Raw genomic sequence first — 27,833 nt, forward strand, 5'->3', positions numbered from 1 at the left:
CAACTTTTTATAACACTGAAATTTAAGAGTTTACATATATTACCTTAAAGTACCCGCTGATGTTGAAGTACCCAAATAGTGCAGTAAGCTTATAGAGATAAATTCACACAGCAAATGCTAATTAGAAACGGTAAGGTCTTGATAAGAGGGAGCAGAATCTCAAGTGTGGCTGTGTGTGCTCGGTGTACAATAAAGAGGTTTCCTGCTGGGTCGTATGCAATCGAAATAGCAGATATAAATCATTTCTTTAATCACTACAAAGGTAACGGGAAGGGTCACCTCACTAAATCTTTTCATGAAGCAAGAGTACAGGTTATCAGCGCCGAATTAAACACTTTTACAAAGGCATCCTCCCACTGAGGCAAAGCAAAGAAAGCAATTGCGCAATTCTGAGACCTCTTGGAAGATTTCTTTTATTGTTCCAGTGTTGTGCAGTCTTACACCTCAAGGAGCTGTGAAAGCCTTGAGCTTGTAAAGAAGTTCTGCAGCATCACAGATAGAGGAGTGAATCGCCAAGGCGATGCGGATTATACAAAAGATAGCATGCAATACACTCAGCAACACATGGGCACAAAGTTGCTCGGCTGAGATGGTCTGAATATGAGGTGGTTGACCAAACAAACAGATTGCACATGAATGACAATGAGGCAGAAAATTGGTGAGAGCGGCAACAGACAAGAGAAGACTGAGAAACAATATTGCATGAGGACTTTGAAATATGCAGGTAGGTTGTGAAGTAGGTTTTTGAGCGCACAGGCTACTGCTGCCACCCTGAAAACACACCCACATATCTTTCATACTCTCCTCTCTCTCTCTCCCTCTCTTTCTCTCTCTCTCTCTCTGCCCTTTGCTTTCATTCACTCATACTACCACGGAAATAAAGAGAGAGGATGGATAGAATGACACAGTGGGCAATAGAGGTTAAAAGATGAATTTCCCGGCATCTTTTTTGCCTTCGCCTCTGACCATCTGCCTCTCTGGCACAAGCCCTCCTCTCCGGAGGTTAAACTCTAAATTGGCAGTCAGCTAAGCAGCCACTTAGAGAGGAAGGTTCAGGTGGGTAAAATCAAATAGTTATATAGTGTGTTATACACTTTGGGTGAGTGCATGCTGAAAACAAGCAGAGAAGAAAATGTGGAATACGGCTAAACTGAACGGCTGAAACGTTGCCTCCCCACAAACAGGGATGCAGAAAGGGGTGAGGTGAAAGCAAATTGACAGGCAGATGGTGAATGATGAAAATTGAGAAATAAATTAGAGAACAAAATGAGATATACACAGGAAGGAATGAAATGCGGGTGTAAAAGATGGAAGACTGAGGAACGCAGGAGGAGAATGGAATGAGTGGAGCAGTGGCAAAGAAATGGAGAAGAAAATGCAGCTGTGAAAATTGGAAAATCAAGAAAGAAAAAGAGAGAGAGACAAGATACAAGGGCACGAGGAAGAAGTTGAAATCAAATAATGGCAAAATGTTCTTCGTCATTGGGTGGCCAAAAAAATAAAAGCATATATGTAGAACTTGTCTCTAAGGTAGCCTGTGGTCTCGTCCCTGCACTCAAGCTGAGAAGGAAAATGAATACTGACAGAGGGAGAAGAACAGGGAGAGAAAAAAACAAAAAACAAAACAAAAAAAAAAACAAATGTCAGGCTTGTATTAAGTCAGAATCTTAAGCCAACCCCTCTCATCTCACACCACGCAGACAGGCGCTCTCCAGAAAACCCAATAACAAGCATAGGGGGCCCAAATAGCCTGTTTTAATTAGATTCCTCAACACTGCTTTTTCTTATGCTAAACAGGGAGGTAAAGCTAAGACGTGGTGACACTTCTACGCTGGCGTTTAGTTTCATTAGCAATGTGTGGCAACAACAGGCAGATTTACAACTGGACCGCCACACAAGGATTGGGCACTGCTCCCACATTCTCATGGTTACCCCACATTCGGCTTGGCATCCCAAAATGCCACCCTCCCGTTTTCTCTCTCTGTCTCACTTGCACAAACACATGCAAGCTCGCATTGAGAAGAATAAGCATTACGGACAAGCTGGTATTTAATATGAAAATACACAGAAAATAATCTTTGGTGTCAACAGTCAAGAATATATTGTTGAAAATTATGTTACTGAGCGCAAAGTGATTGATTTGCTGCAGATTGACGCCTGTTTAATCTCTCTGTGTCTATGCAGGAGCACATATTTGCATGTGCGTGCGTGCTTGTTGGCCTGGCAGCAGCTCCTCAGAAAGTAGGACTGAGAGCCTGTTACAGCAGTCCCACTGTGTGGCCTCCCTTGGCACACAAACACAAATTAGCTGAGGGACGACTGCTGTGGCAGAAAGCTTCTCTGCAGACAAAACCTCTTAATATTCTTTCCAAGTCCATTAAGGCCTCAAGAGATTGGCCGGGATTGATTGTTTGTGCTTGATATTACCCGGGCCTTCAAGGCCAGATCCTCGTCAAAAATTAGAGATGGCATTTTGTTAAAGCCTAGGAATTGAAAAACTAAATACAAAACCTGTGCGTTGTTCTCATCCATACAATGAGGAATGATCGAGGAAGCCTTCATCTAATTAGCAAATACTTGTTGCCATTTCTTTTTAGCTTTAGGGTTCATTAACAATTTGACTGGTTTTCCAAGTCAGTGACTTTCCAATTTTTTTTCTTTTTGTCACTATGTTTTCTGGCAAGATAGAGCTCTTCCAGTCAATTATTCAATTAAGGCAGTGACCTCTCCACACCCCCTGCTCACACATACACATCACACACATGCACGCACAGGAAGAAGAAAGGATTCGTTCTTGTGAAGCTCTGATGCAGGCACCCAGGTGCAGAATAGAAAGCTGCGACATCAAATGAGGCTTTATATTTTTTTTCCTTTTATACTGACAAAGTCTAAAAGATTGAAATATGTATTATAAGAAAACAGACCGTTTCACTACTAAGAGGATATTACGACTTTTTTCGAAGTATATATTCCGTTGGGATCATTAGATTTTACAAATTGCGCTGAAATATTGTGAGGATTCTACACATAAAATTGAAAGGAACTTGACAAAGAAGTCCTTTGTGACTGTCAGTATAAAATTTCATAGCAAACTATCAATAGACTGGACCAAAGTGATCGACATTCCAATCTTAGCACACTTGAATTGCAATATTTAATATTTCCGAATTTTTGTATGATTGTATGATTGATGTAAGATACTACTGGTATTTTTATGATACTTTATAGTCTTGTGCTAAAGGTTGATATACAATGAAGTGATCTTAATGAGTAAGTTTAAGGTCATACTGAGTTTTAGACACAATTGTATGAATAGCAGCCTATAGATAATCACTCAGTTTTCGAGAACTGCATGTCTGGTCTTAAAGTGTGAAATCAGGTCAGTTTAGGGTCACGTGGGCTATTGAAATATAGCTAATAGGCAGCTGGCACATATAGAAGAGTACAAGAGCCTGTTTGATAATAAAGGGTTGGCCGAGATAAGACTGTAGAAAAGATACATAAATAATAGAATGGGGTGTGTGTGCTCATGCATAAAACGGCAAGTGACAAACTGACCCTCGCCTGCACCGCGAAAGACACCTTTCTTAACAACTCTTTTGGTCTCATGCTGAGCCGTCGGCACTCTACATGCCTTTGTGATAAAATAAGAAAACAACATGGTGATTTAATTACTAGAACAGTTCCCTTTTGTTTCAAGGATAGATATCTGCATAGGTGTAGATTTCAGGGGAGACACAGGGGACAACTACCCCTTAATATTTAGAACAACAAAATATGATGTTAGTGGAACGTTTTCTATTTTCTTACGTTCCATGCCTGTCTCCCCACTCCCTGCCAGCCAGGCAGAATTTCTCATGTGGGCAGTTTGTATTTTTAATGGACAATATCATACAATATCAGCTAGTTAGACATGGCAGCAGTAAAGGTCTCCTCCATGTGGCTTTGTGTTTCATGGGATAAAGAAGGAATGACCTGCCCTACTCTGCTTTACTGTGCCTCTGATTGGCTTACCCTGAGATTCTTACTCTTACCCTAACTAAGCCAACATTTGCATGTGGGGCACATGTTGGTAGTAAATGAATTGAAAAATAGGCCCTAAACGGGACTTTCCATGGGTTCCATAATGGCCCAATGCCAATCGCCCACATGGGTAGGTTTACCCCAGATAAGATGCACATTTTGGACCTAAACCCACTTTATCTTCAGGTAGCCCTAGCATAATCCATGTGGGGCCCACCTGGGTAAACCCACCAACATGAGCAACTGGCATGGGAAACCTGCACCTTTGGATATTTGTGCTTCTATCTTAAAACAGCAGAGACAGCAGGTCAAATCAATGCAATGATAACAACAGAATTAATTTTGATTCTAGAAGAGTCAAGTATATATATATATATATACAGTATATATTTATGAAATCTGAAACTACTGACAGGTGATATGTTTTGTTTCAGGTTTTTTTTTTTACTGGATACATATAGTTTTCACAGTGTATACACCACCAGAGTCATGTCCTACTAAAACATAGCCAGCATCCTGACAGAATGATAGATGCATTACGGACCACATGACCGTTACTAATCAATAATGTCTTTCTTTGTCTATAGGACAGACACGGCTCCAAACTGTGTTCCTAATCACAATGTAAACACAAGATCAAAGAACATGCTCCTCTAAGATATTAATCAGTCCAATCTGCCCAGTGAGTAGCTTTAAATCCCCCCCTGTCCTGCTCTGGTTATGAATATCATCCCAGAGGCTGGGCTATTAATAAGTGGACACACACACACAAGCACGCACACACACACTTCCTACTGTGAAGATATGGACCAGAACAAGGCAGCCACTGATCTCTATGGGTGAACAGCTTAGAGCAGTGTTGAATAAGTGTTGAGGGAATAAAGTCCCATCATCACCACACCAAGATGCACACATATACAAACACACACACACATACACTCAGACACACACGTGCACCATTCATAAGGGATTCCATGTGATGTATGGCCTGAGGCAACCACAGTCCTGAGTCTGTGGCGGTGAAGGAACCTCATTGTTCCCGGACAGAGGCTGAGCTGGTTTCTGGGACACTGAGACACCCTACCAACCATGTAGCGGGGTCACATGTCACATGACAGACGGAGCCACGGCTTTAAAAAGAGTTGAGGGGAAGGGTGAAATATGGGCGAACAAGGGGGCTGTGTTGTGTCATCCAGTCATGTGAGTCACTCAGTGTACTGTCTCAAAAGCTTCCGCAGACTTCAATTTCAAGTTTTGATGTATAAATAAATGACTAATGTTTATTCCAAAACAAATTAATCAAATCTTATGACAAAGTCCGCTTGAACAACAACTTGTGTTCTATATTAGTTTTCTAAAATGTTTCCCAAATGGGATAAAAACTCCCGGAATTCACAATGAAAGGATTGTGGCTGCTGATACCATGACTTGCGTATCACTTGCAACCACTATCAAAGTGTATTTCATAAAAAATATTTCACTTATGATATTAAAGCGCAAACACACCCAGAAAGTTTTGCAGCTGTGTGCAATTTGCCCTTTTATTCATCTAATGGCAAAGTATAAATGATCAGCCCAAGTTGGGATGGGAACATGTTAGAATTTTGCCTTCGAACCAAGAACAGAGTGGGCAGAACAATGGTATTGAGAAAAAGAAATCTGAAATTTTTAGACTGCAAGCTACGGGTCCTGACTGATGAGCTGAAGAGGCAGTCCTCAAAACTTCACTTAAGAAATTTAAGCATGACAACCAGTCTACCAGTGCACATGCTTTTCATTATGCTGTAAGGGCTAATTTATGCTTAACATTAAATACAGAGACAGAGACAGGCAGAGCCTTTTGTCTGTTCTCTGTGGTCATTTTAGTCATATTTGTGCACATTTTCTGAAACCTTGTGGATATGGACAAAACGAAGCAGTACCACCCAAGATCATGGGGGCATTGCAGCGTGGCTTGAGTGAGATAGGACTGTAGGAGATGTAGAAGAAATTTAAATAATGGTAGAACATAACAAATCTGTAAAATATGGCAATATACTACAGTGAAATTAGTGAAAAGAATTCTCCATCCACATGTAGGGGTGTATTTAATGGCCGCACTGCTCTCTGATGTCTACAACGCTGCCTCCATAAATACATTATTACAACCCCCTCCACTGTTGCGTCATTTGGTGCTGTCTGAAACTTTTGACTCTTTCCTCCAGTGCTATCTGTTGGCTGTTTCTACGCTATCATAAAAAACACAAAGATGCATAGAAGTGTAAGGACAGTGACATTTGCAATGTTTGAAAAGGACAGATCTATTTTTGCACATATAGAGAGTATAAATTAGCCTTAGCTGCATATGTCTATTGGTGCCTATTCCTGAATTGAAGTGGTTTTTCAATTTGGCTCATTTTTTACATAGAAAAGGGCCAGTTTTGCGCCAAATGTATGCATATTACCTAAATTAGAGAAAATTTGAAAAACCACAGAGACTATTTGCTTGGTAGTCCAATTCACCCTGAAAAGGTGCTCTGAGAATTACAGTTTCTTTCTGTCTTATTTGTGCAGGTTTAGCAGCCACAAAAGCTGTGCAATCCTTTTGTGCATTGGCCCATCTGTTGGGAGACAACCTTGACAGACAAATCAACAGAGTGGATAAAGTTTCCCTTCCTTCATATCTGAGTTTGCATTAGAGTCTTCTTGTATATGTTACAGTGAAAGTTGCAGTCCTCAAAAGAGCATCCTTCTCTTTTTTTTTTGCATGGCAAATGTTCCCCTCCTTGCTCTGCTTTCCGAATGTCACAGCTGAAAGCAGCCATAAAGCTCATACATTAAAAAAAGAAGTTTTCTGGAAAAGCAGTTGTGGCAGGAAATAGAAAATAAATCTGGGTGCATATATCCATTATCAGGGCACGTTATCGTCAGAGGGGAGTCTGCGGAGAGAGAGGAATCCAGGCTGGGTCTCTATGTGCACCGTAAGATAGGGGAAACCAATTTTCACCTCCTTCTTCCTCATCCCCATCACACTACTTGATTCAGCCCTCGCTAACTCTGCACAACCAGGACTGAATCATTTCATCTAAATAAGCTAGCCAAATGTTTTACACCTCTGCATATTACTGAGTGGCGATAAGGCGCTGGTTCACCATTCCGTGCAAAGCATCTCTTCTCTTTCCCTTTTTTTGTCCGTTCCACGGCCCTAACAAAGATGACTGTAAGCTTCTGTGCATGCCAGGGCTGCAGAGATAGAAAAGTGCAAAAATAAGGAGGTGAGAGTATTTTAAAACCCTGCCATTTCTTATACCCTCGACGATAAAACAACAGACAAGCCATATTTTATGTTTGCGTTAAATATTCCCATGTGCGGCACCTCTATGACAGCTTATTCTCGGGCAGATTTATCACAACCCTTATCTGTTCAACTCACTAGACAAAGGCAAGGCTCACAGCTTACACTGTAGCGTACTGATGCCTGAGGCACAAGAACAAAGCATACAATCAATACAAATCTGCAGTCTATATATTGAACAGGAGTGGGTTGACACACATCCTTCCAGTAGCCATACATCACAACTTCTTATCTAATTAGCTCCCTGAAGAGCATTATATGTCTACTAATTCACTCATATCTCTCATTGTACTCCGCCTGAGAACATCATGTGGCATCCACACTAAGTGTTGTTGCTCTTTGTTGTCGTGATGAAGGGAATCTATTAATGATGTAGTACAGATTTAAGGAAATATATAATTAGTCTTAACACCAATTAATCAATGTTCTTCATCCAGTTCACCATGGGAAATAATTTACACTTAATTCTATGATCTGCTAAAGTTCAATCAGAGAGATCAAACCTCTCCCTGTGTTAATACCCACACAGCTCAAGCTCTCATCTACAGCAAGATAGGGGTTTATTTTGTGCTTTATGAGCATACAGGCAGTCTCCAATTTATAGGCGATGGGATAAATCCGGAAAGTGCCACTGCATGATATCATATGGGGGCCACAAACCTTAGTTTACGATTTAAGGTTTTGGAAGCGCGGTCCGTGCTCATAAAGACAACAGTAATGTTGTGTGTTGAAATGTCCCTTTTATTTCCATGTTATTCATTACTACGTGATTACATGAAAATCCTTCAAAATCCCCATAAAATCATATTTATGCTTTTATTCTTAGCCTAATGTGCTCCCTGTAAGAATTCATGTGGAACAAACTACCAGGTTCTAAGAAGACTGTATCTAATTATCATGTTTATCTGCTTAAAAGGCTGAAAAGTATTAGTTTATTTCAATCCTTTGTCAATAGAGATCAAACCGAGAAGCATTAACATCTCTTTATCTTGGTATGATTTTTTCAAAACTGTCTCCCAGAAACTGTGCTTGTATATCACTATACTGCTTTCTTAATTAAAATGTTTTGGCACTATGTCGCTGCTGGGATTACTTTCGGAGACAGCATTTCTTTCAGGTAACGAAATACTACATTCTTGTACCGTGTAGGTAGTGCTGTCGCAGTGAAGGAATTTTCCCTACTGTGATTAATGGTGGCTCAACAGCACAATATGCTGTATTACTGCCATTTTTTGTGCTGTAGATTTCTTATCTGAATTTAATTGCTCTATAAATCAGGTATATTATTGTGTTTTAAATTATAAAGATTCCTCAGTTTTAAAACAAATTAAATGTTTAATGTTTAAGTAAAGACAAATAAATGTACCGCGTACCTTGGAATATTTGTTCTTAATTAAATGCAGAACACAGAGGGGCAATGAGGCGCAACAAGGGGTCCAACTTTTTTCAGCTGAGACACTTCGGTCGGTCTGGTTGTTATTATTACACGAAATGTCTATGTAGGCTCCAAGGAACCTAAAATTTTGTAGTTTCCTTGGTTGGCACAAAGTAGACTACTCGGGATGAATAGAAGGCTGACGCACGTAGGGAGCGTGGACAGACGTGTCAGTCTGTGTGGGTTAAGTTTTCATTTTTCTTCGGATTATGTTGCACTGCAAGCAGATGCTAGATTGCCTGTTTTGGTGGAACTCAACTAAAATACATTTTTCAGTGAACATTTTGCTGATACATTCAATATCAACATTGTTGCCAGTTGCTAAATACCTTATTAGCAACATTTTCCATTTCCGTTAACTGAAAACTTAATTTACTCTGCGCTGAGTTTCCCAAATTTTTGCTGTTTCGAATTTGTTGCAAACAAATGTAAGTTCTAGGATACAAGGCTGTTTTTTTTTAAATACATTCTGGGTAGATTCGCTGAGTGCTGGTTTTCAGGAATATCCTGCTCCACACAAACACAGGCTCACACATCTACACCTGGAAGCTACCCAGTAAAACTCAGTCTTATCCAGTGACTGACCCCAGTGGAGCAAGAGAGGGTTAAGTGCCTTGCTTAAGGGCACCCCAGTGGTGGTTTCTCTTCCCCAGTCTAATTTATCCTGCCTGTCCAAGGATCGACCTGGAAACCCTCCGGTTGAAAGTTCACTCTTGCAACCTTTAGGCCACTTTCTCTTTCTGTTTGTATGTGCGCTTGTATGCATATGTCAGTCTGTCGTTGGAAACAAAAGGGAAATAGAAAAATAACATTTGCCTGAGGCTCCCGGCGGTGTGACCACCGCACCTTCCTTCAATAAAGATCTTAAACATACATTACAGAAGACAGGCTCTCCCCTCCCTGCAACACCACAGCATAACTCACTGCTGTCCTGAAGGATTCTGGGCTGTTAAGGGTGAAAATGAAAATAGTTTCTCTCTTTGTCTAGAGCCAAATACGAGAGGGGATTCAATCTGAGAAACACACTCACCTTTCTTCAGTTTTTTTAACCCCAAAAGGGAAATATGAGTGACTACATTCTGGTTAAGGAAAGATTACACTAGAGGAAAATGTCAGCGGGACTAGCCCACACTGTCACTAGCAGGAGATATGACAGCGTGTGCATGAGCAGCAGAGAAAAAAAAAATTACAAGGCTCAAACTCTTGGGCCCCTTTTCAAGTGTCTGACTGATCCTGATTTTAATTCAGTGCAATGGCATTGGGCAGATGCCTAATTTAGTGAAGCTCCAAGCCAATGCGCTATGTTCAAAAAGCATCTGTCAATTTATGGGAAGATAGGAGAAAATAGCATATGTAAGCATTTTCAGTGAAGTGAAAATATGTTTGCTAAAAACTAAAGTCAGCTATTCAGCCTGCTTTAACAGGAAGAGCCCATTAAAGACTCCTTATCTCCTGTTGTTGTGGTTATTGCTGCATTTATCTCTCAGTTGTTTATCAACCTGGCCGTGAAGTTATCAAATCACCAACCATTTTCATATTCTTGATATTCATGATTTCTTTTTTTTTAATCTTTAGTTTCATTTTAAGTCCTTTTGTCCTGTTTCTTACATCAATTCTCTGTTCCATATAGGCTGTGAATTGCATATTTGACAAACATATGTTTGGAAGTTTCCCTTTACAGTACATGTTTGCATAATATAAAAAATATTGCTTTTGGCATAATTGCAACAACAATAATAATTAATTTTGTTGCTACCAATCTCAACTTTAACCTCTTGACTTCAGTCCCCAGGGTGCACAGAAAAGCTGTATAAATAAACACATGCTCGTATTTCTCAAAAATATGTCTATGTGTATACACACATCTTTTTGACTGAAAAGGGTGCAGCACTACGATGTGGCAAAGAGAACAGAAACCTCTCAGGGGGACTTTTTTATTTGGAGCCTTAATCTTTTCAGCACATTAGAGGTCGTCACCGTGTCTCAGCTGAGTTCAATAATATCTATAAATGTGCGCATTCACAGATTATCTGCTAGTGCAAATACATAGTTGAAGCCCACACATTCTCCCCCCAAACTGTACATAAAACCAAGTGAACAGAAGTAGAATGCAACCAATTGTGTGTACTCAATAACTGGAGATGAGTACAATTTTGAGGTACTTTTATGCTTACTTTACTTTTATGCTGCTTTATACTTTACTACATATTAGAGGCAAAGAGTTGACATTTCTTATGTATTTGCCACCAGCTTATGTCAACAAAGTAAGATTTGCCATAAATTTATGACATATGATGCATTGCTGGACATTAAATTACCCAAAAGTATATGAAAGATTTAGCTTCAGCTCCACCACCTATAAAGTGAAATGTTACTTAACCATTAATGTCTCCATAATAATAATTAGATAATATAAAATGTAATGATATAATAATCTCAAAGGTTACTTTCTGCAGAATGGCTTTTACAAGTCTGTATATTTTTTTACTTTTACTCAACATTTTGGATGCTGCACTTTCAAGAAATACTTCACCCACAAAATGTCCTTTTGTAACTTAATTAATCATGACGCTACAATGAATTTGTGAGGAACACGTTGCTTTCCTCACGTGTCCACAGTGAATGGAGAATCCAAAAAAGCCAAAATTCTTTCATAATAAAATGTATTGGGGACCAACAGCAAAACTAAATCAAAGCATCTGTTTACAAACTCCCACGCAATTTGTGCAGTATAATCCAAGTCTTGTTTATGCAGCCGTATGCTCAGTACTTACCAAACACATGCATTTTCGCTAAAACCTTACTATTTAAACAACCTCCATAAAGGAGTAGCATGTGCATATGATCGCCACTTGAGTGGAGTTCTCCCATGAACTGATTGTACTGACCTGTTTTAAATCTGAATGCTTTAGCCAAAAAAAAATATTTGTTTTGCAAGTACTGAGCATACGACTGGATAAATGAGACTTGAATTTTACAGCACAAAGTGTGCTGTGAGAGTGTGTAAATGGATGTGTTGGTATATTTTTGCCGTTGTTAAATGGGGCCTCCCTTTACTTCAGTTAATGAAGATTGGTCGCTTTTTTTGGATTTTCAGTTTAACTTGGATGCATGCAAGAAAAATAAAGTTTTCTGCATTAATTAGAGGTAACATGGGGTGAGTTGCAGATATATCAATGAAGTATTCCTTTTACTATTAGTATTTTGACATTGTTGTATTTCTACTTTTCCTCCAGTTAAAAATCTGAATACTTCCTCACATCACTGCAGCCAAGTCATATGTTTGCCCACTTGTCTTTATTGGCTTACTATACATACTGATGCATAATGAAACAAGAGCTCGCTTTGAGGACATCGCTGGTGGAAGACCAAGGACAGAATTAATCTGGTTTCTGTCCAAACAAGGTTAAAAAGGCATGTGACATCATCCCTTAGAGGATAATTGTTGGAGTGGATGTTATGCTCTGTCATGTGCACTCAGTTTCAGGATGACAAAGTTGTATAACACAACACTGTAAACACAGGGGTTTATAAATCTGCTGAAAAGACTGTGTGAGTGCTCATTGCTGTGCATACATACAAAGGCTTTCTGTGTGACATCTACGCAGCATCTGCTCGCTGGAGCAGTTCACTTTATATCTTGTGTGTGGCTTTTGTCTTGTAAGCTATCAACTGTTTGCCTCCTCATTGGCAAAACTTATATGTTACATTTTGCCACTGGCATGCAAATTGAACAAAGTCTTTGCATAAGGAATAAAAAAAGGGACTATCTTTCACTATGCAAATAGGAGGTCACATCTGAGTCCATCTCTACTTTGTCTGCCTGTAAATACACATAGCTTGCACAAGAGCAGAAAAACCTGCTGCAGTTAATTCAGCAATTTCAGTGATGGCATAGCATTTTTAGAGATCTATGTTATCTACAGCACTGCCCCACACAGATTCCACAAAATTCGGAAATCTGGCCACATGAGATTGGGAGACACTGACAACAAATTCAGATAAAATGTTCAGAGTTGCAGTTCTTGTGCTGCCTTTTTCCCTTTCTTTGGAAAGGACAAGCAATATGATTATACTTAAGGTCAGAAGTCAGGTTTCAAATCCCAGTCAGTACGTGCACACAGCTTTTTGAAAGTGACCATATAGATGAGGTCAAACTTTAAAGCCTATATTTATTTATTTACCCCCGTGCCTCACTCAAATGAAGACTAAGCTCTGCTTCTGGCTTTCAAACGGAGTGGACAGATTAAGCTGAGTTAGGCCTACTTTCCATAGATGTGTTGGCGTGGCACTTCCATCCACCCCCCTCTCTCTCTTTCTGCAAAAACCAGTTAAGAGAAACTGGAAGGTAGTTGAAGATTAATAAATTAAAGTGCCACTGCAAAAAGTCCACTGTTGCAAGAAAAAATAAGCAACAAAAACAGCGTTTCTTTTCCTTAATATTTCATAAATGCCCACAATATACAAAACATTTTGTCACTGTTGTTATGATGGTTCTGGTGGTGGTGATGATGGATGATGATGATGTGGGTTAGGAAATTTCAGCTGTTAATTTTACTATTGAAAGTTTACTGTTTTTGCATGTATTTTTGTAATTAGGAGCTGTTCAGGTACACCTGCCTCCCCTGCTCCACCAATTAGGAGTAAATCTTATTTGGATTAAGTGTGCAAGAGTGAAAACACAACAACATACAGGAGAGGAGCACATTGTGTTCTAGATCCTACAATAAAGAGAATTTCAGGAGTCATTTTTCTGTTTATCCTTTACTCAAGGTCAAAGAAACTACAAAGTCTACTATGTTTAGCAGTTATCCTCATATTGCTCATAGTCATCTCAGACTATAAACATTGTTGTACAAAGTATACAACCAAGTATAAACATTGGTGGTATTGGATTGGTGCATAGATTCACATTCTAGCTGAGACCCGGTGCAGCATTTTTTGTAGAACTGCAGGCATTTCTGATACTGGCATTGGTATCGGAACAATTCTGAAGATTACCAATGTGAATGTCTAACTTGGTCCTCTGAAGCCTAATTCAGGCTTCTACTAAACAGCATGCATTTTTGCATGAAGCAAGGACATAAGATTTTGCTCTGCAAAGTGATATCTTCAGAACCAACAGCAGGAATCATTAACAACCAGAAAGTCTGTAAAAGAACATATCAGCATGAGAGTTTGTTTGAAGACAGACTTGAATTTTTTTTTTTCCTTTAGGCTACCAACTACAAACCATTAAAACTTGAGCATCAGATGTTCGAGACAAGCTGCTAACTTGATCCCATTGACATTCATGTATTTAGGTCAGCAAGGCCATGCTCATCATTCAGCACAAACTGCACACAGAGACGTAACGATACCCATGTGCTCTTGTGACTTGTTAAGAGGGAAAAATTCCCCCCAAACCAATCTACCTCTTTAGATTAACTTTAAATTAAAATTCCACTGTAAGTGAATTATTATATTGGCTGTGTGTCAGTGACTTTGTGTGCCTCATTTCAAATATTGGATTCAGTCAAACCGTAAAATCTGTTTGCTTCTCGAAATACACATCTTGGCATTATAATCAGCCGCGGCACTTGTTTACGGGGGAAATGCTGATTAGAACTGGTTCACACATTGCCGCTTGACTGAAACATATCCCAGTTTATACATAATGTTTTATCACAACATCACAAAAAGGAGAACAAACGGACGAATTAAAAACAAGAAAGGACGGAATCTCTTTGAAACATTTATTATGAAATTATAAAGGTAGAATAGCACTGTTCAAATAAAGCTTCCTGAAAACAGAATAGGAGTTGCAGTGTTCTGAATAACGGGCAGAGTTTATTTCAGATGTAATAAATGTATACCAGCAATGAACAAAAAAAAAAAGGAAAAGGAGAAAGCAGGGCAAATAAATAAAACAAATGAAAAATAAAACAAGTCCATTATTGTTTAACACAGCACATTAGGCAAGATTACCAGGAGTTCAATTTACATGAAACATCTCATATATACAAGAAAGATTTACATCGATGAGGGTTACAGAGTCTCTGTGAGCTATGGGGCCCAGTGGCGAAGCAGTCAATGGCAGTCACATTTCAAGTCAAGTGTGGCTCTTTGCTTGAGGGAGGTTTTGGCTGGCAATGCCATTATCACAACTATTAGTCTAGACACTGGCACACGCTAGTGACAGAGCAGCGGCCTGTGTGTCACTTGACACAACAACCCAATGACAAGGACACGTCTCCCTCTGGGTTTGTCATGTCAGGACATACAGCACCACTTCGCCCATCTTTTACACACACCCCCGTCTCTCCAGTGATAAAGGGAGAGAGGATGGTAAGAAAGTGGGGCTACGTGCCGAACACAAAGCACCCTCATCTGTCACAAATGATCAGAACACAAAGGTGAACACAGCCTCGGTGATTTAACATTGCATGTAACTGCATTGACCCCGATAAAACATGGGTGAGAGGTGTGGGCGGGAGACGGGGGAAGATAAGGAGTGGGTGGAGGGGCCAAGTGAGGAGTGGAGAGGAGAGATGGGTCATCGGGGTGGGAGTGGGGGGGGCAGGGGGGCGTTCAAACAATGAAGTAGCATCATAACTTCATCTTTTTTTTTCTTGTTGTTGTTGTAGACAAGCAAGTAGATAAGAAACATTTTCTTCCACCCTCTACTCTTATATTTAAGGTAAATTTTGAGAGAATTCAGATGAGGTGTTGATACTGTAAGTGTTTTAAGCTGCAGTTTGTCTTTTTCTCACCATGCAGTGTTAGAAAAATTATGAAGCTAGTATGTCAACTTGATTGATTGCCTCAGAAAAATGGGAAATGTGTTTTGTGGATTAGTGAGAACACGGAGATGAATTAAGTAATGACAGTCCCACAAAAGCCACAATGACTTTTTTTTTTTTTTTTGCGCATGCAAAACATTAATTCCACAAAGCAAACCCCCTGAAGATTGATCATCAATCAATTCGCTTTGAGAAATTGCTGGAATGGATGATGAATTTGAGATGAATGGGTTGCCAGCCCTTAAGTGATAGACAAACAACAAACCAAGGAAAAAAACAACACATATGCAGGCACACATATTTGATACATGACAATATATGTCATTATCAAAACTGTATGGAACAAAAAAAAAAAAAACGCAATTATGAGGATAGGCATATATGAAAATGGTTAACAGACAGACATGAAAATAAAATGTTCAGAACAAAATTCAAAATGTAATTCCTGGTAATTTGCCATCATCTGTGTTTTTGGCATTACTGTCCCTGGCAGTTAGAGACAACAAAGAAAGAAAGAAAAAAAAGGCTATAAATAAATAAATAAATATATAAATATCTTAAAAATTAGTAGCACTTCATTTTTCTCAAAAGAGGAAAAATAAAAACATATAAATGAACTCCAAAGTTCAGCCAGTGTACCAACAGGGAGCTTTGATTTATTTTGTTGTTTTGTGCAGACAAAACTGGATCCCCCTTGGGGCAATAATCTACTCTGGTAGCACTCACACCCACTACCTTAGTATAGCCCGCAATCCATTTCATTTCCTTTTACCCACCTAGACATAGAAGACATGACAAGTTTTTTAAAGAAATACAATGTTCTCTGCAGTAAAGAGCCCTGCAAATCCTCCACTGATGATTTAAAGCTTTGATAGAAACTTCACTCGCAGACTTATTGGCTTACGATCTCCTGATAGCTACATTTGTTTTGAGGATCTGCTACATTTTACTCAATAAGAGAATGTATGGGTTATTTTTCTTGCATCTAGCAGCAGTTTGATTAATCATTTAACTGATGCTGGCAGCAGACCCAATTGTAGACAACACAGAATTTGCTCAAAGATTTAGTTAATTAACGTCTATAGTTATTTATCTAGTATAAGCATTCATTCGTATGCACAGCAACAGTGAGATTTTTACAGGTTGGCTTTCCGCTGGAGCATCTTCAGTCAAAAGTATCACGGACATGTACAGTGTGAGAGATCACAAATACAGCCTCCCGAAGAAGTGACAGGATAGCTGAGGAGAAGGATGTATGATCACAGTCGGCAACAATCACCGGCCTCTCTCCATCTTCCTGTTTCATACCGCCAAACTCTGTGTCAGCACAACCCAGAAGATATTGCAACAGACTTTTCCCCTCAGGTGCAACATTGTCATAGTTCATTAATCTTCTCAAACTTCTCCTGCTGCCATCAGCCCCCGTACGTACTACTAATCCCCTTATTAATGTGGCAAATGAACCTGCACAAGAAGGACGACTCCCCCAAGGCTCCATAATTACAATGGTCTGTACAAACTCCTGTTTGCATAGAATGTCCATTCATTAAATGTACTGACAAGACAACTTCAGGAATACCGCTGCTAAAGATTCCCAGCTCCTCCTCGCAGGTCTCTCTCTCATCCTCTACTTTAAACTGAATCCACTGTAATATCTAATTGCCCGCTTGTTTTTTTGTTGACTGACTGTAATACAAGTCCATCTTTATCGTAGTGGTCACAACAAGAAGGAAAATGATACGGACACAGACAGAGATATTGAGCATTATTTCGATTAAGTCAACCTAATATGCATATGTTGTCAGATGTTCTATATACTGCACAAAAGGGAGCTGCTATACTGTGTCCCCAGTACTGAAGAATGGTCTGTGCTGCAGAGGAGCAACATCAGAGCAGTGTGGGCTAACTGAACTGTCGGCAAAGACTTTCGCTCAGCGCCTGCATCTTTTCTGCCATGCAAGAAAAAGCACTAATAACCCACATCAATTAAGCCTTTTTGCACATGAGATGTTCAGGCAACATGGTTGCACAACTAAAAGTCCTATATAAAGGCCCATAATTGTGCATCCTAGCATATAATGTATATTACCATAACAAAGCGAGGGGAAAAAGGACTCATCTTGTGTATCGGCAAGAATGTACAGATACATGACAGCTAACTCGACAGACAGTTGACATCCTCAAACTCACATTCACCATGGGATTTTTTTAAGGTTAATGGTGAAGAGTGAGAATTTAAAATAGGGATTGAAATTGATTTTTCGCACACAATCTCTGTGACTGCTCAATCCGTGCACCTTCAGTTAAACCGTGTTAATGTGTCCATAACATGAGCCTTGGGATGTGATGCACACTACATGGTTAATTCGTAGCCACTGGGCTCATGTTATGTTCGTGAACCACATCTCTGTCTACCCTGTAAGAGTACTGAAAAGGAAGATGATGGTGAAACGGCGATGATTAAACTTGGTTTCTTAGATGCTTGTGTTGCCTTGTGAAACTAGGACAGTGTTTTCATGCTTTTTTCCTCAGTGTTGTTTACACTAATGTAGGTCCCTGGAGGGTAAATAATAAGTGGGAAAAAAAGAAAGGCAAGGCAAAGGATTGCTTCTATTGCTATCAGCAAGGTTTGGGGTCTCTTATAAAGCTGATTCCACCAGGCATTTGTCTGTGATGACACTGATGTAGATGTCTGCTATTTCTATTCCCTGTCTGCTGTATTATCTGACAGGAAGACACCGCTGAAACCTGCATGCTTTGCTGTTGTTCTCCACCTCTTTCTCCTTCACCCTCTTATTTATCAATTTCCTTATTTATCTATTGATCGATGATGATGTTTCACAGATGTGACTCTTGATAACCGGAACAAAATGGCTTTTAAAAATCTTAGAGAGGAGGTCACTTTAAAATGACATGTTGCTCCTTTCAGCTCCTCGTCTGAACTCATTTAGAATGCACTGCATCAAACCACATTTTAAAACTGAAAAATAACTGGTAATAACTTTAGATGATATTGACATATTTTTATCATCCATGTATGTATAAGAAATCTTTTAATAATGCATTTCTTATCATCTTCCAAAGCGCTCCCACTCTGCAGGGGATATGATATGATAATCCTGTGATATTACTTTTTGGATATACTGTCTGTTTAAAAATTCACTCAGAGGTAATTGGTATTTTTTTCCAGGTTTTACTTTTTGAAAAAAAAAATCACATCTTTACCCTGTTTTTATCCAACGCTCAGGCAGACTTCAAAAAGGAATGAATGATGTATTTATCAATACTCATGAAATAGAGATAACATGCACATGTCAATACAAGTGGTTGCCTTGTGCAAAACAATCAAAATACGGATGTAACAATGGCAATGGATAACGTACCCTGCTTTATCCAGTAAGACATGTCAGTTCAGTTGGTGCAATCGTTTCACCACAATCAATAACTGCCATTTAACCTCAAATCTTAAGCGGGATCCTTATCAGTGAGATGTTTTGGAAAAATTATGATGGAACCAGATAGGCTTCATTACAAATATCCAAAGAAAGGTATTACCACAAAGTGGAAACGTAGAAAATGACTTTTTCCTTCTAATAATGAGAAAATAGCCTTAATAAAGCATACTCTTGAATGCAATCAAATTAATTAGTGTATATTAATTTGAATACTTCATAAATATTGCAAAACAGAGGGATACATTACGTTCATACTATTTGGGGTTTTATGCTTTTTATGATATAGATTAATCAATAAATAAATATGATTTAATTATGAATTGTGAATGACATGATATGATTGTCAGACTCAGTGTTTGATATTATAGTTCTAAAAATAGGTGGCAGTGCAAAATGAAGGTAGACCATTTTGTGTCATAAGGATGGAAAATGAGAACAGATCAAGGGCTCATTTATGCTCAAAATTAGATATGAAAAAAGAGAGGTTTATGATATACTCCGTGCGTTCACTTAATTTGTATTTGTGCGCATTTTCTTAAAGTTTACGGATACATACAAAACAGATCAGTAACGCCAGAGATTGTAGAGGCAGTGTAGCATAGTTTAGGCAAGATACAATGGTAGGAGATGACAAATTCAAAAACTGGCTGGATAGTGAAATTAATTCTCCATCCATGTCACAATGTATTTAATGGCCTCAGAGACTAATGCCATCAACAACTCTGCCTCCATTAAAAGTAGGGCTGTACCAGACTCAAAATTACATAAGTCAAATTGAATTTGGCTGTTCAATACGAATATTCTATGATCCATTTGATTTTCCATAGAAAGTTTTAAATTTTGATGGGGCTGGGAGAGACATTATGTGTGACATTTGCATTCATGTCAGACAAGCTAACGACGGATTGTAAATGTGCAACAACATTTTTTGCTGACGTTAGGTTATAAAACAAGAGCTAGAGACTGTATCGTATAACTTTCTGTGAGCTGCAGATTCACCATTACTGAGCAGAGGGTCTCTCCTCTCTGTTTCCTCCTCTGTGCCGTCGTCTATGCGCTGCCTGCATGTCTGCAACTCCAAAGAGTAGCTTGAAAGTCAAGAGCACTCATTCAGCAGCAAGATCTGGGGACCAAAACATCCCCCGAAGTACAGTACACATCATGTTGACGAGCAAAAAAAAAAACCAAAAAAAAAAACTGCTTGACTTAAGGAAATCTCAGTCGGCTGAGGGTCTCCAACTCATAACTCGAATCTCCGACTTTCAAGGGGCAGCCCTATCTTAAAGGTACATTATTACAACCTTCTCCACCATCGCCTAGTTTATTGTTGTCTGAAATGTTCAACTCTCCCCTCTAGCGCCATCTATTGATTGCCAACATAAAGGATGTATGAGGGTAGTGGCATTTACAACGTTTGAAATTATTTATTTTCGTACATAATGGGGGTATAAATAATTCCTTAGATTGAGGCACAACTCGAGGTCAATTTCAACCTTCAGCTTCCATATGGATTATGCTCCACACAAGTACACAGAAAAGTACGAATCAAATTGCACATAACATTTCAGAGTGTTTCAGAGATCAAATGTATCTACACCAGTAAATCATTTATATTATCAATGGTGCCATATAGAACAGGCTTGCTCTGTTTGTGTGCTTCTTTGAATCATTTGTCAGAATTATTGATTCCAATAAATCTTGTGTGGTATTGTGGGGTGACTGAGTGAATCAATGAAGTTGTGCTTACAGTATAGTGTCATATCTCATGAGTCCTGTGCTAGGGTTGAATACCCACAAACACCTCCACCACCACCATCACCCATTTCATCGTCTTGTCTCATCTCTCTCTCTCTCTCTCTCTCACACATCACCAACCACACACACATACACACCACTGGCGCCTGGCAAATGACGCCAAAACTGAATGCCTCTTTTGACTGCTACCTCTCACACAGAAACACATTAAATGCAAGCCCAGATGCAGTGACCCGGAGGTATGCATCGATAGGAGTCGCACAGTGTCACCCCTGTAATTCCGCTCTCTCTTCCGGAAAGATCGTATCACTCACATCTCTAACTGCCATTATCAATCTTCTCTGTGCAGCCTCTACATCATTAGGCAAGAGTATTTCACTAAGAACACCAACATAGGTTTCACTCCTTTCTTCTCCTCCCTTGCATTTATAAGTCCACTGCAGGTTGGCGTCGTGCCAGGCTGTGCCATGCAGCGCAACACTGCCACCTAAAGGTTCAGTACCACCACCCGTTAAGCCTGACCCACTGACAACACTCTCACTCCCTTTTTTCTCCCCCATCCGCACTCTCTCTCTTCCCTCGTCTTTCCCTGTATTTGTCCACGTGTGTTCCAACTGTGTGTTGTGCAGTGGTGCTTTATTAGCAGAAAAATTAATAAGGCTTTGATAAAAAAGCAGCATGGATTACGTTGAAATTTGAGGCTCATTATTGGCTAATCCTTTTTGAATTGGATGTGTATCAAGTTCCAGACAAGCTTCACTCAGTTCGCTAGTGTGCTTTGAGAGGAGGCATTTAATTCGAGCTTAGATGATGTGGCAAAGCCTACAGTGACATTCACAATGCCACCGCAGCAGACTAATTATTGACTGTTGTTATTGCTGCAGGTGCTGAAAAGGTTACAAAGTCTTTTGTGATATAACAATACACACCAAAAACAAATAAACGAACAAAAAAACATGAATACACTCAGTTTCATGAAAGAGAGAGGTGAAAAGTCAGCTACTTTTTCTTTTTTTTGGAAAGAGTGTGTGCAGCATTTATCAATGATGAAAATAGTAATCTGAGTAGATAGGCAAGAAAAAAATGTTTCTTTCACAAAGAACATTGAGTCACAATTAATGTTATGTTGGTACATTTTTACCAAGTGATCTAACCTGGGTGCTGAATAGACAAAATAAGGCAAGGCAATCACTCACCCATTTGCATTTTTGTTAAATATGAATTAAATATTAATGACAAAACATCAGTCTATAATTATTCCCCCAAAGTTATGCATGTGATCGTTGAGTCCATAATCAGCTCCATTAATTAGCAGATGCTTGAGTTACTTTTTTTTCTTTTATTTATCTTTGAGAAATAGTGGAACTTGCTGAAGCAGTTTGTCTCCTGTACTCTTTTCTGTTGCTTCAGTAACTTAGAGTGAGTCTCTAATCTAGACTGGCACTTTAGCACTGTGGCACAGGGCAGTTATAGGCAGTACTTATAGACCAGTAAAAGTGCTCTTTTACCTGCTGTCTGGTGTGCATGGGCCCCTTCGTCTTGAACCCTCCTTGGGAGCTGCACTCTGAGGCACTGAAGTGGTCGGAGCTCGTGGAGGACCTCTTGGAGAGCGTGTCACAGCCCCCAACAAATGTGTTATCCAATGGGAGCTCCTGAATCACGTGATGCTTCTTCACCGACACCGGCGTGTCGGCCTTGAGGTGGAAGGCCGATTGTGGCGAGGCGGACTTGTAATGCCGGGCCAGGTCTGGGCTGCTGGGTTTGAAGGTGGTGGTGGGTGTGGCATTCCAATCAAAGCGTCCAATCCCTTGCTCCTCAAGCTCGGTGGGCAGACTGATGGTACCGTTGATCGGCTCGTGGGCAGGGTCGTCGGGTTTGTTCCCCTCAATGGTGACAAAGTTGAGCAGGGAGCTTTTGGGGGATTTCCTTTTCTTGCGCTTTTTCTTCTTGTTCTGCTTGTTCTCTGTATTAGGAGACATCCACTCCGCCCCCTGTTTTTTCCTCTGTGCAGCTTTGAACCTGGATGCGTGGCGGCAGCGTAGGAGCACGGTGACAAAGATGACAATAATCACCACCAAGGCGCCTGTAACAAAGGCTATCATTATGGTTAAATAGTCCCCGCTTTGATAAGTTTCACTGCTTTCGCCAATGTTTCGGTCGATTGGGGTCTCCATGGTGCGCCGGATAAGATCATAGATGAGTGTTGAGTTGCCCACAGTGTCATTGACATATAGAAATACCAGCACAAGGGTATGGAGGGATTTGGGATATCCCAGGTCACTGATATTGACCACTAATCTGTGTAAGCCTATGTCAGTCACTGCTGGTTTTTCCTCCAGAGTAATATTCCCTGTGACAGGGTCAATTCTGAACAGACCTTTGTTATTCCCACTCACAATGGTGTATTTGAGTTCTGCGTTCATCCCTGTATCACCATCTACAGCAAACACTTCTGCTACCACAGATCCCGGGATAGAGGAGAGAGGGACGAGCTTGAAGGATGTGTTAGAGGGGGGGTAGATGACGATGGGGGTGTTATCATTCACGTCAATGACATTGATGGTCACCTTGGCGGCTGAGGAGCAGGGAGGCCTGCCACTGTCCACAGCCCTGACATCAAAAGTGTAGGAGCTCTGCTGCTCCCTATCAAATGACACATTAGATTTTATCACCCCGGAGTAAGGATCCAGAATAAAGTTCTCATTGTCATTCAGTATGGAAAGAGAAACAGCAGCATTTTCCCCAGCATCAGAATCTGTCACAGTTATCACCCCCACGGTGCTGTATTTAGGAAGATTCTCCGACACAAAGAACTGAAAGTGGTTATGTGTGAACTTGGGGTTGTTATCGTTTTCATCCAGCACGGTTACGATGACGGCTGCCTGCGTTTGCAGAGGGGGAGTCCCGTTATCTCTCGCTGTTACAGTGAAGAGAAACCTGTCCTGATCCTCACGGTCAAAAACCCTGGATGCAGTCAGGACCCCAGTTTTGCGGTCGAGATCGAAGAATGATGCATTGGGTCCCAGCTGATAAACTATCTCAGCATTTTTCCCACTGTCCTCATCCGTGGCGCTGAGAGTAGTGAGGAACAGGTCACGTTTGTTGTTCTCCATAACAGCCAGCTCAATAACTGGCTGAGTAAAAATAGGTGGATTGTCATTCTCATCCTCCAGCCTCACTCTTACCAAAGCAGTCTGATTCAGGCTGGGTTTCCCAGAGTCAGACGCTACGATTTTAAAGTTGTATTCCTTGGTGCCTTCGTAGTCAAGCAGCGCAGATGTCTCTAACAGATACTGGTTGTCGTACACGGCCTTGAGATGGAAGGGCACATCCTTCTCGATGAAACAAATGACCTTGCCGTTGATGTCAGTGTCTTTGTCTGACACTGTGATGAGAGCTATCTTGGTATTGATGGGGTCCTTCTCCGAGAGGAAAACAGTCCCATTAATGGGACTGATTATGTATCTCAGGTCTATATTAGGTGGATTGTCATTAACATCAGTCACATTTATGGTAACAGTAGCCCTGGCAGGACTGGAGCTGCCATCACTGGCTAAAACAGAGAGCTTATGAATAGCAGTCTCCTCTCTGTCCAGCAGCCTCTGCACTGTAATTAGGCCAGATGTTGTATTTAATGCAAAGAGTCTTTTTGTGGCAGGAGACACCTGAGTCCCAAATACATAGCGTATCTCTGCGTTTGCCCCAATGTCTGCATCTGTGGCCTGAAGCTGCACAACAGACGTGCCAATAGGGGAGTTCTCCGGTATGTGCACTTCGATTTGACTCTCTTTAAACACTGGTCTGTTATCATTGACATCCGTGACTGTGACTTGGAGAATGGCAGTGCTGGATTTCTGCGGACTTCCACCATCCTCCACTTTGATCTTCATCACATATGTATCCTTCTGCTCTCTGTCCAGATTCTGCTGCACAATGAGCTGGGGCCACTTCTCCCCCTCAGGCGTTTCAACGATGTCTAAGCCGAAGGCACTCTGCCCGTTGATCAGCTCGTATTTGTGGACACTGTTGGGGCCAGTGTCTGGGTCAGTGGCAGAAGGAATAGCAAATCGGCTGTTAATGAGCGTGTTCTCGGGGATGGAGATGTTGATCACAGGGGACGGGAACATGGGGGCATTATCGTTTGTGTCTTTGACAATTATTTTGATCTTAATCAGCCTGAAATAATCATTAGGCAGGATGACCACTTCAATTTCAAAGGAACACTCGCTGTCCTCAAACGAGGGACCGGGGCACAACTTCTCCCTGTCAATTCGGTTTGATGTTGTGAATATCTCGCCTGTGCTGCTCAGAACACGGACCAGTGGGTTATCTCCCGCTTTGGAGACAAGCCGGTACACGAGATTAGCACTTGCTCCGGTGGCAGCATTTGTATGGGAAATGTTTAGGTCCTTTGGTATGTTTCCAATGAGGACATTTTCTTGCAACTCCTCTCGGATGGGGTAGATTAGCTCTTGGGCTATTGAGGGATCAAGCCATATGCAGGCAAGTAGGGCGCCCAACAGGTAATAGTCTTTTAGATCCATGACAGCAGAAAATGTGTTTCCAGCCTTCACAACTCAAAAAGGTTTCTCTCTATGCAACGTTGTTACAGGCAGTGACTCCTTGCATGTGATGGCAGGAATCTTCCAAAACCTACAAATGCATGACAGAGTTTCTCTTCAGTGATATAACTTTGCAATGCACAGAAATAAAATTTAATCAACAGAATATAATCAGTCATTTTGTACACTTTTTTTTTTTTTTTACATTATTTACTATTAAATCTACCCCCAAAGGCCGTTATCAACTATTCATAGCGAAGAAAAAAATCAACAAAAACACTGCAGCAACCATTTAGGCAGCCATTCATGTCTGTTGCTCGCTTTCTAAATCCTCCACATTTTATGGTCACTAAGAATTTCCAGCGCCTCAAACCCCCATGGCCACAAAACTTCACAACACATTACACACTCTTATTAATTTTACACTTAAATTGCCAAAATTAAAGAGCTTTAGCTGTGTGTGGGCTCCTAAACGAATGAATACGCATGAATGAAGCCTACAAAATGAGCTCAGACAGATTCTTAGTGGGCAACTGAGACCTATTCTTATCATACATACCCAAATCCGTTACAGCGCAGGAGAAAAACTGGAGTGTGTCAGCTCATAGTCTTCTCCTTCCAGTGTGCCTGCGAGCTTATTCGGGTAAAAGATATCCGTCTCAGTGAGATCAAGCTTTGCGTCCAGGAAAAAAAAAGAAAGAAAATATAAATATATTCGCCCCGCAGGAGTAATCAGACTCAAGAACAGGTTTTGGCTAAAAGCAGCTGGTCACACAAACTGGGGTAAATTAGAGGCTGCATATGTCGCAGTTCCGTTTCCCCCATTTAACTTCAGGAATGGACAGAATCTAATTGTGCGACCTGCAGTGATTGCGGTGATCAGCGTCGCTCTCCAGCAGACACAGCCAGGTGGTCAGTGGTTTGTGGTGTCTTCCATTAGTCCCAAAATCAATGCTCATCTCCCGTGCACGTCCCGAGAAAACCGGCGTCTCTCTCTCTCTCTCTCTCCCGGCTACCTGTTAAGGTGAAGGCGCCGACGAGGTGAACGCAAGAGATGTCCCGTCATGTTTCAAGTTCACGGAGCCCCACCAATAATGACAAACACACAAGGTTAAAAAAAGATCATGAAGGCATTTAAGCAAAAAATAAATAAATAAAATAAAATAAATAAATCTCAAAGTCGATCCCACTTGGAAACCGAAATATCAAGGCTGTTGAGTTTGACACCAATGCGCAGCGCGTATGTGCCGTTTATCCTTGCACTCTCACTCCCGGAGCAGAATATCTTGCACTAACTCTGTGTAAACCCATAGGAGGGGTAGTGAAGTACACCACACAGACCCACTCTCTCCCTCCTCCCTCCCTCCCAACCCGCCGACCCTCGTCATTGGATACCGCCCCTCTCTTTCAGTGGCGTCGACAACCAAAGAAGCAACACGATTGGCCTAGAGTCACGTCACTTAATGCGGACCGGAGGGCTGTCCGCGGTGAGATGCTCCGTGAAGATGCTGCAGGCTGCAGAGAGACGCTTAACCAAAAACCCGAGGCTGGAGGGGGGGCCGGTGATGATGATGATGATGACGACGACGACGATGATGATGATGAAGCTGGTAGTGCTGTTGGTGATAATGTAAGGGGAGAGAAAAAAGCTGTCCTCTTGCACTGGTGATGATTATATAAAAGGCAGATAGCAGTCATTGGCTCTAAAGGGACGCATCAAACCTGTTAGGCTGTTGTCAGGTAGGCTGCTCTAATTGGGGTGGACACAAAAAGCCACACTGAAAAAGATTTCCCACTGCATATGACTTTGAGAAAATAAACAAAAGCGTGTACAATAGAAGCTCTGTGTGAGAGTCACTAATAATTGCACTCCAGACTGAGAAGCCGTTGTCTAAGCATGTTTGCACGGGGTGCATATTCACACTCGGCACCCCGCGGCCACTCATCAGCATTTGTCCGGAAGAAATAACCTTGACAGTTATCCCAGTCATCAAAACCCGTGCAGCATCATGTGGTGCGAGCTCTTTGCGTAATGGGTTGAATTGCGTTTTCTTTTTTTAAGTTTACTGCCTCCCGCCAGAGCTGCAACGATCTGAGGAGGTTGTGATGTGACTTTGGAATTGCCCGCAACCGCAGATGATCTTACTTGACAAGTTTCAAAGCAACAAGAGGAGGCTGAACTGTGGAACTGGAGCCGAATAACTCTAACACCCCATTTCCCAAAATGGTATATCAGAAATGGTGCGATGCAGCTAGAAAACAGCAGTTATAATAACATGGTACAGATACAGCCATCCTTTAATACGCACTGCCATCCAATCATTACTTAATTTCAATGCAGTAGATAACCCTCAGCTTCATCCACGGCTCTCTGTCTGTACTGCTGCTGCTGAGAGAGGCAAGCTGTTGAGCTCAAAGGCTGAGCAGCCTGTCATGGTGAACACTGCCATCTTGAGGTGCTCTTACACAAATGCCTGCACTGTACTG

General features: G+C 40.9%; 1 protein-coding gene across 6 annotated transcripts in view; it reads right to left on the minus strand.

The window, feature by feature from the left end:
• Positions 1 to 26,653, minus strand: part of pcdh9 (protocadherin 9) — a 285,117-nt gene extending 258,464 nt beyond the window's left edge. For 4 of the 6 annotated variants that reach the window (XM_088076118.1, XM_088076108.1, XM_088076099.1 and 1 more), the window contains exons 1-2: positions 25,906 to 26,652; positions 22,293 to 25,437 (exon numbers count right to left, since the gene is read on the minus strand). In XM_088076118.1, coding sequence (XP_087932244.1) covers positions 22,293 to 25,328 — 3,036 coding nt within the window. In that variant the 5' untranslated portion in view covers positions 25,329 to 25,437; positions 25,906 to 26,652. Of the gene's footprint in view, positions 1 to 22,292; positions 25,438 to 25,905 lie in introns of all 6 variants that reach the window. The other 2 variants (XM_088076088.1, XM_088076136.1) reach the window with 2 other exon arrangements.
• Positions 26,654 to 27,833: the final 1,180 nt, after the last annotated feature.

This window comes from Plectropomus leopardus, chromosome 1 (genome assembly GCF_026936395.1).
Source record: "Plectropomus leopardus strain MGB_pleo_1.0 chromosome 1, ASM2693639v1, whole genome shotgun sequence".
Lineage (NCBI taxonomy): Eukaryota > Metazoa > Chordata > Actinopteri > Perciformes > Serranidae > Plectropomus > Plectropomus leopardus.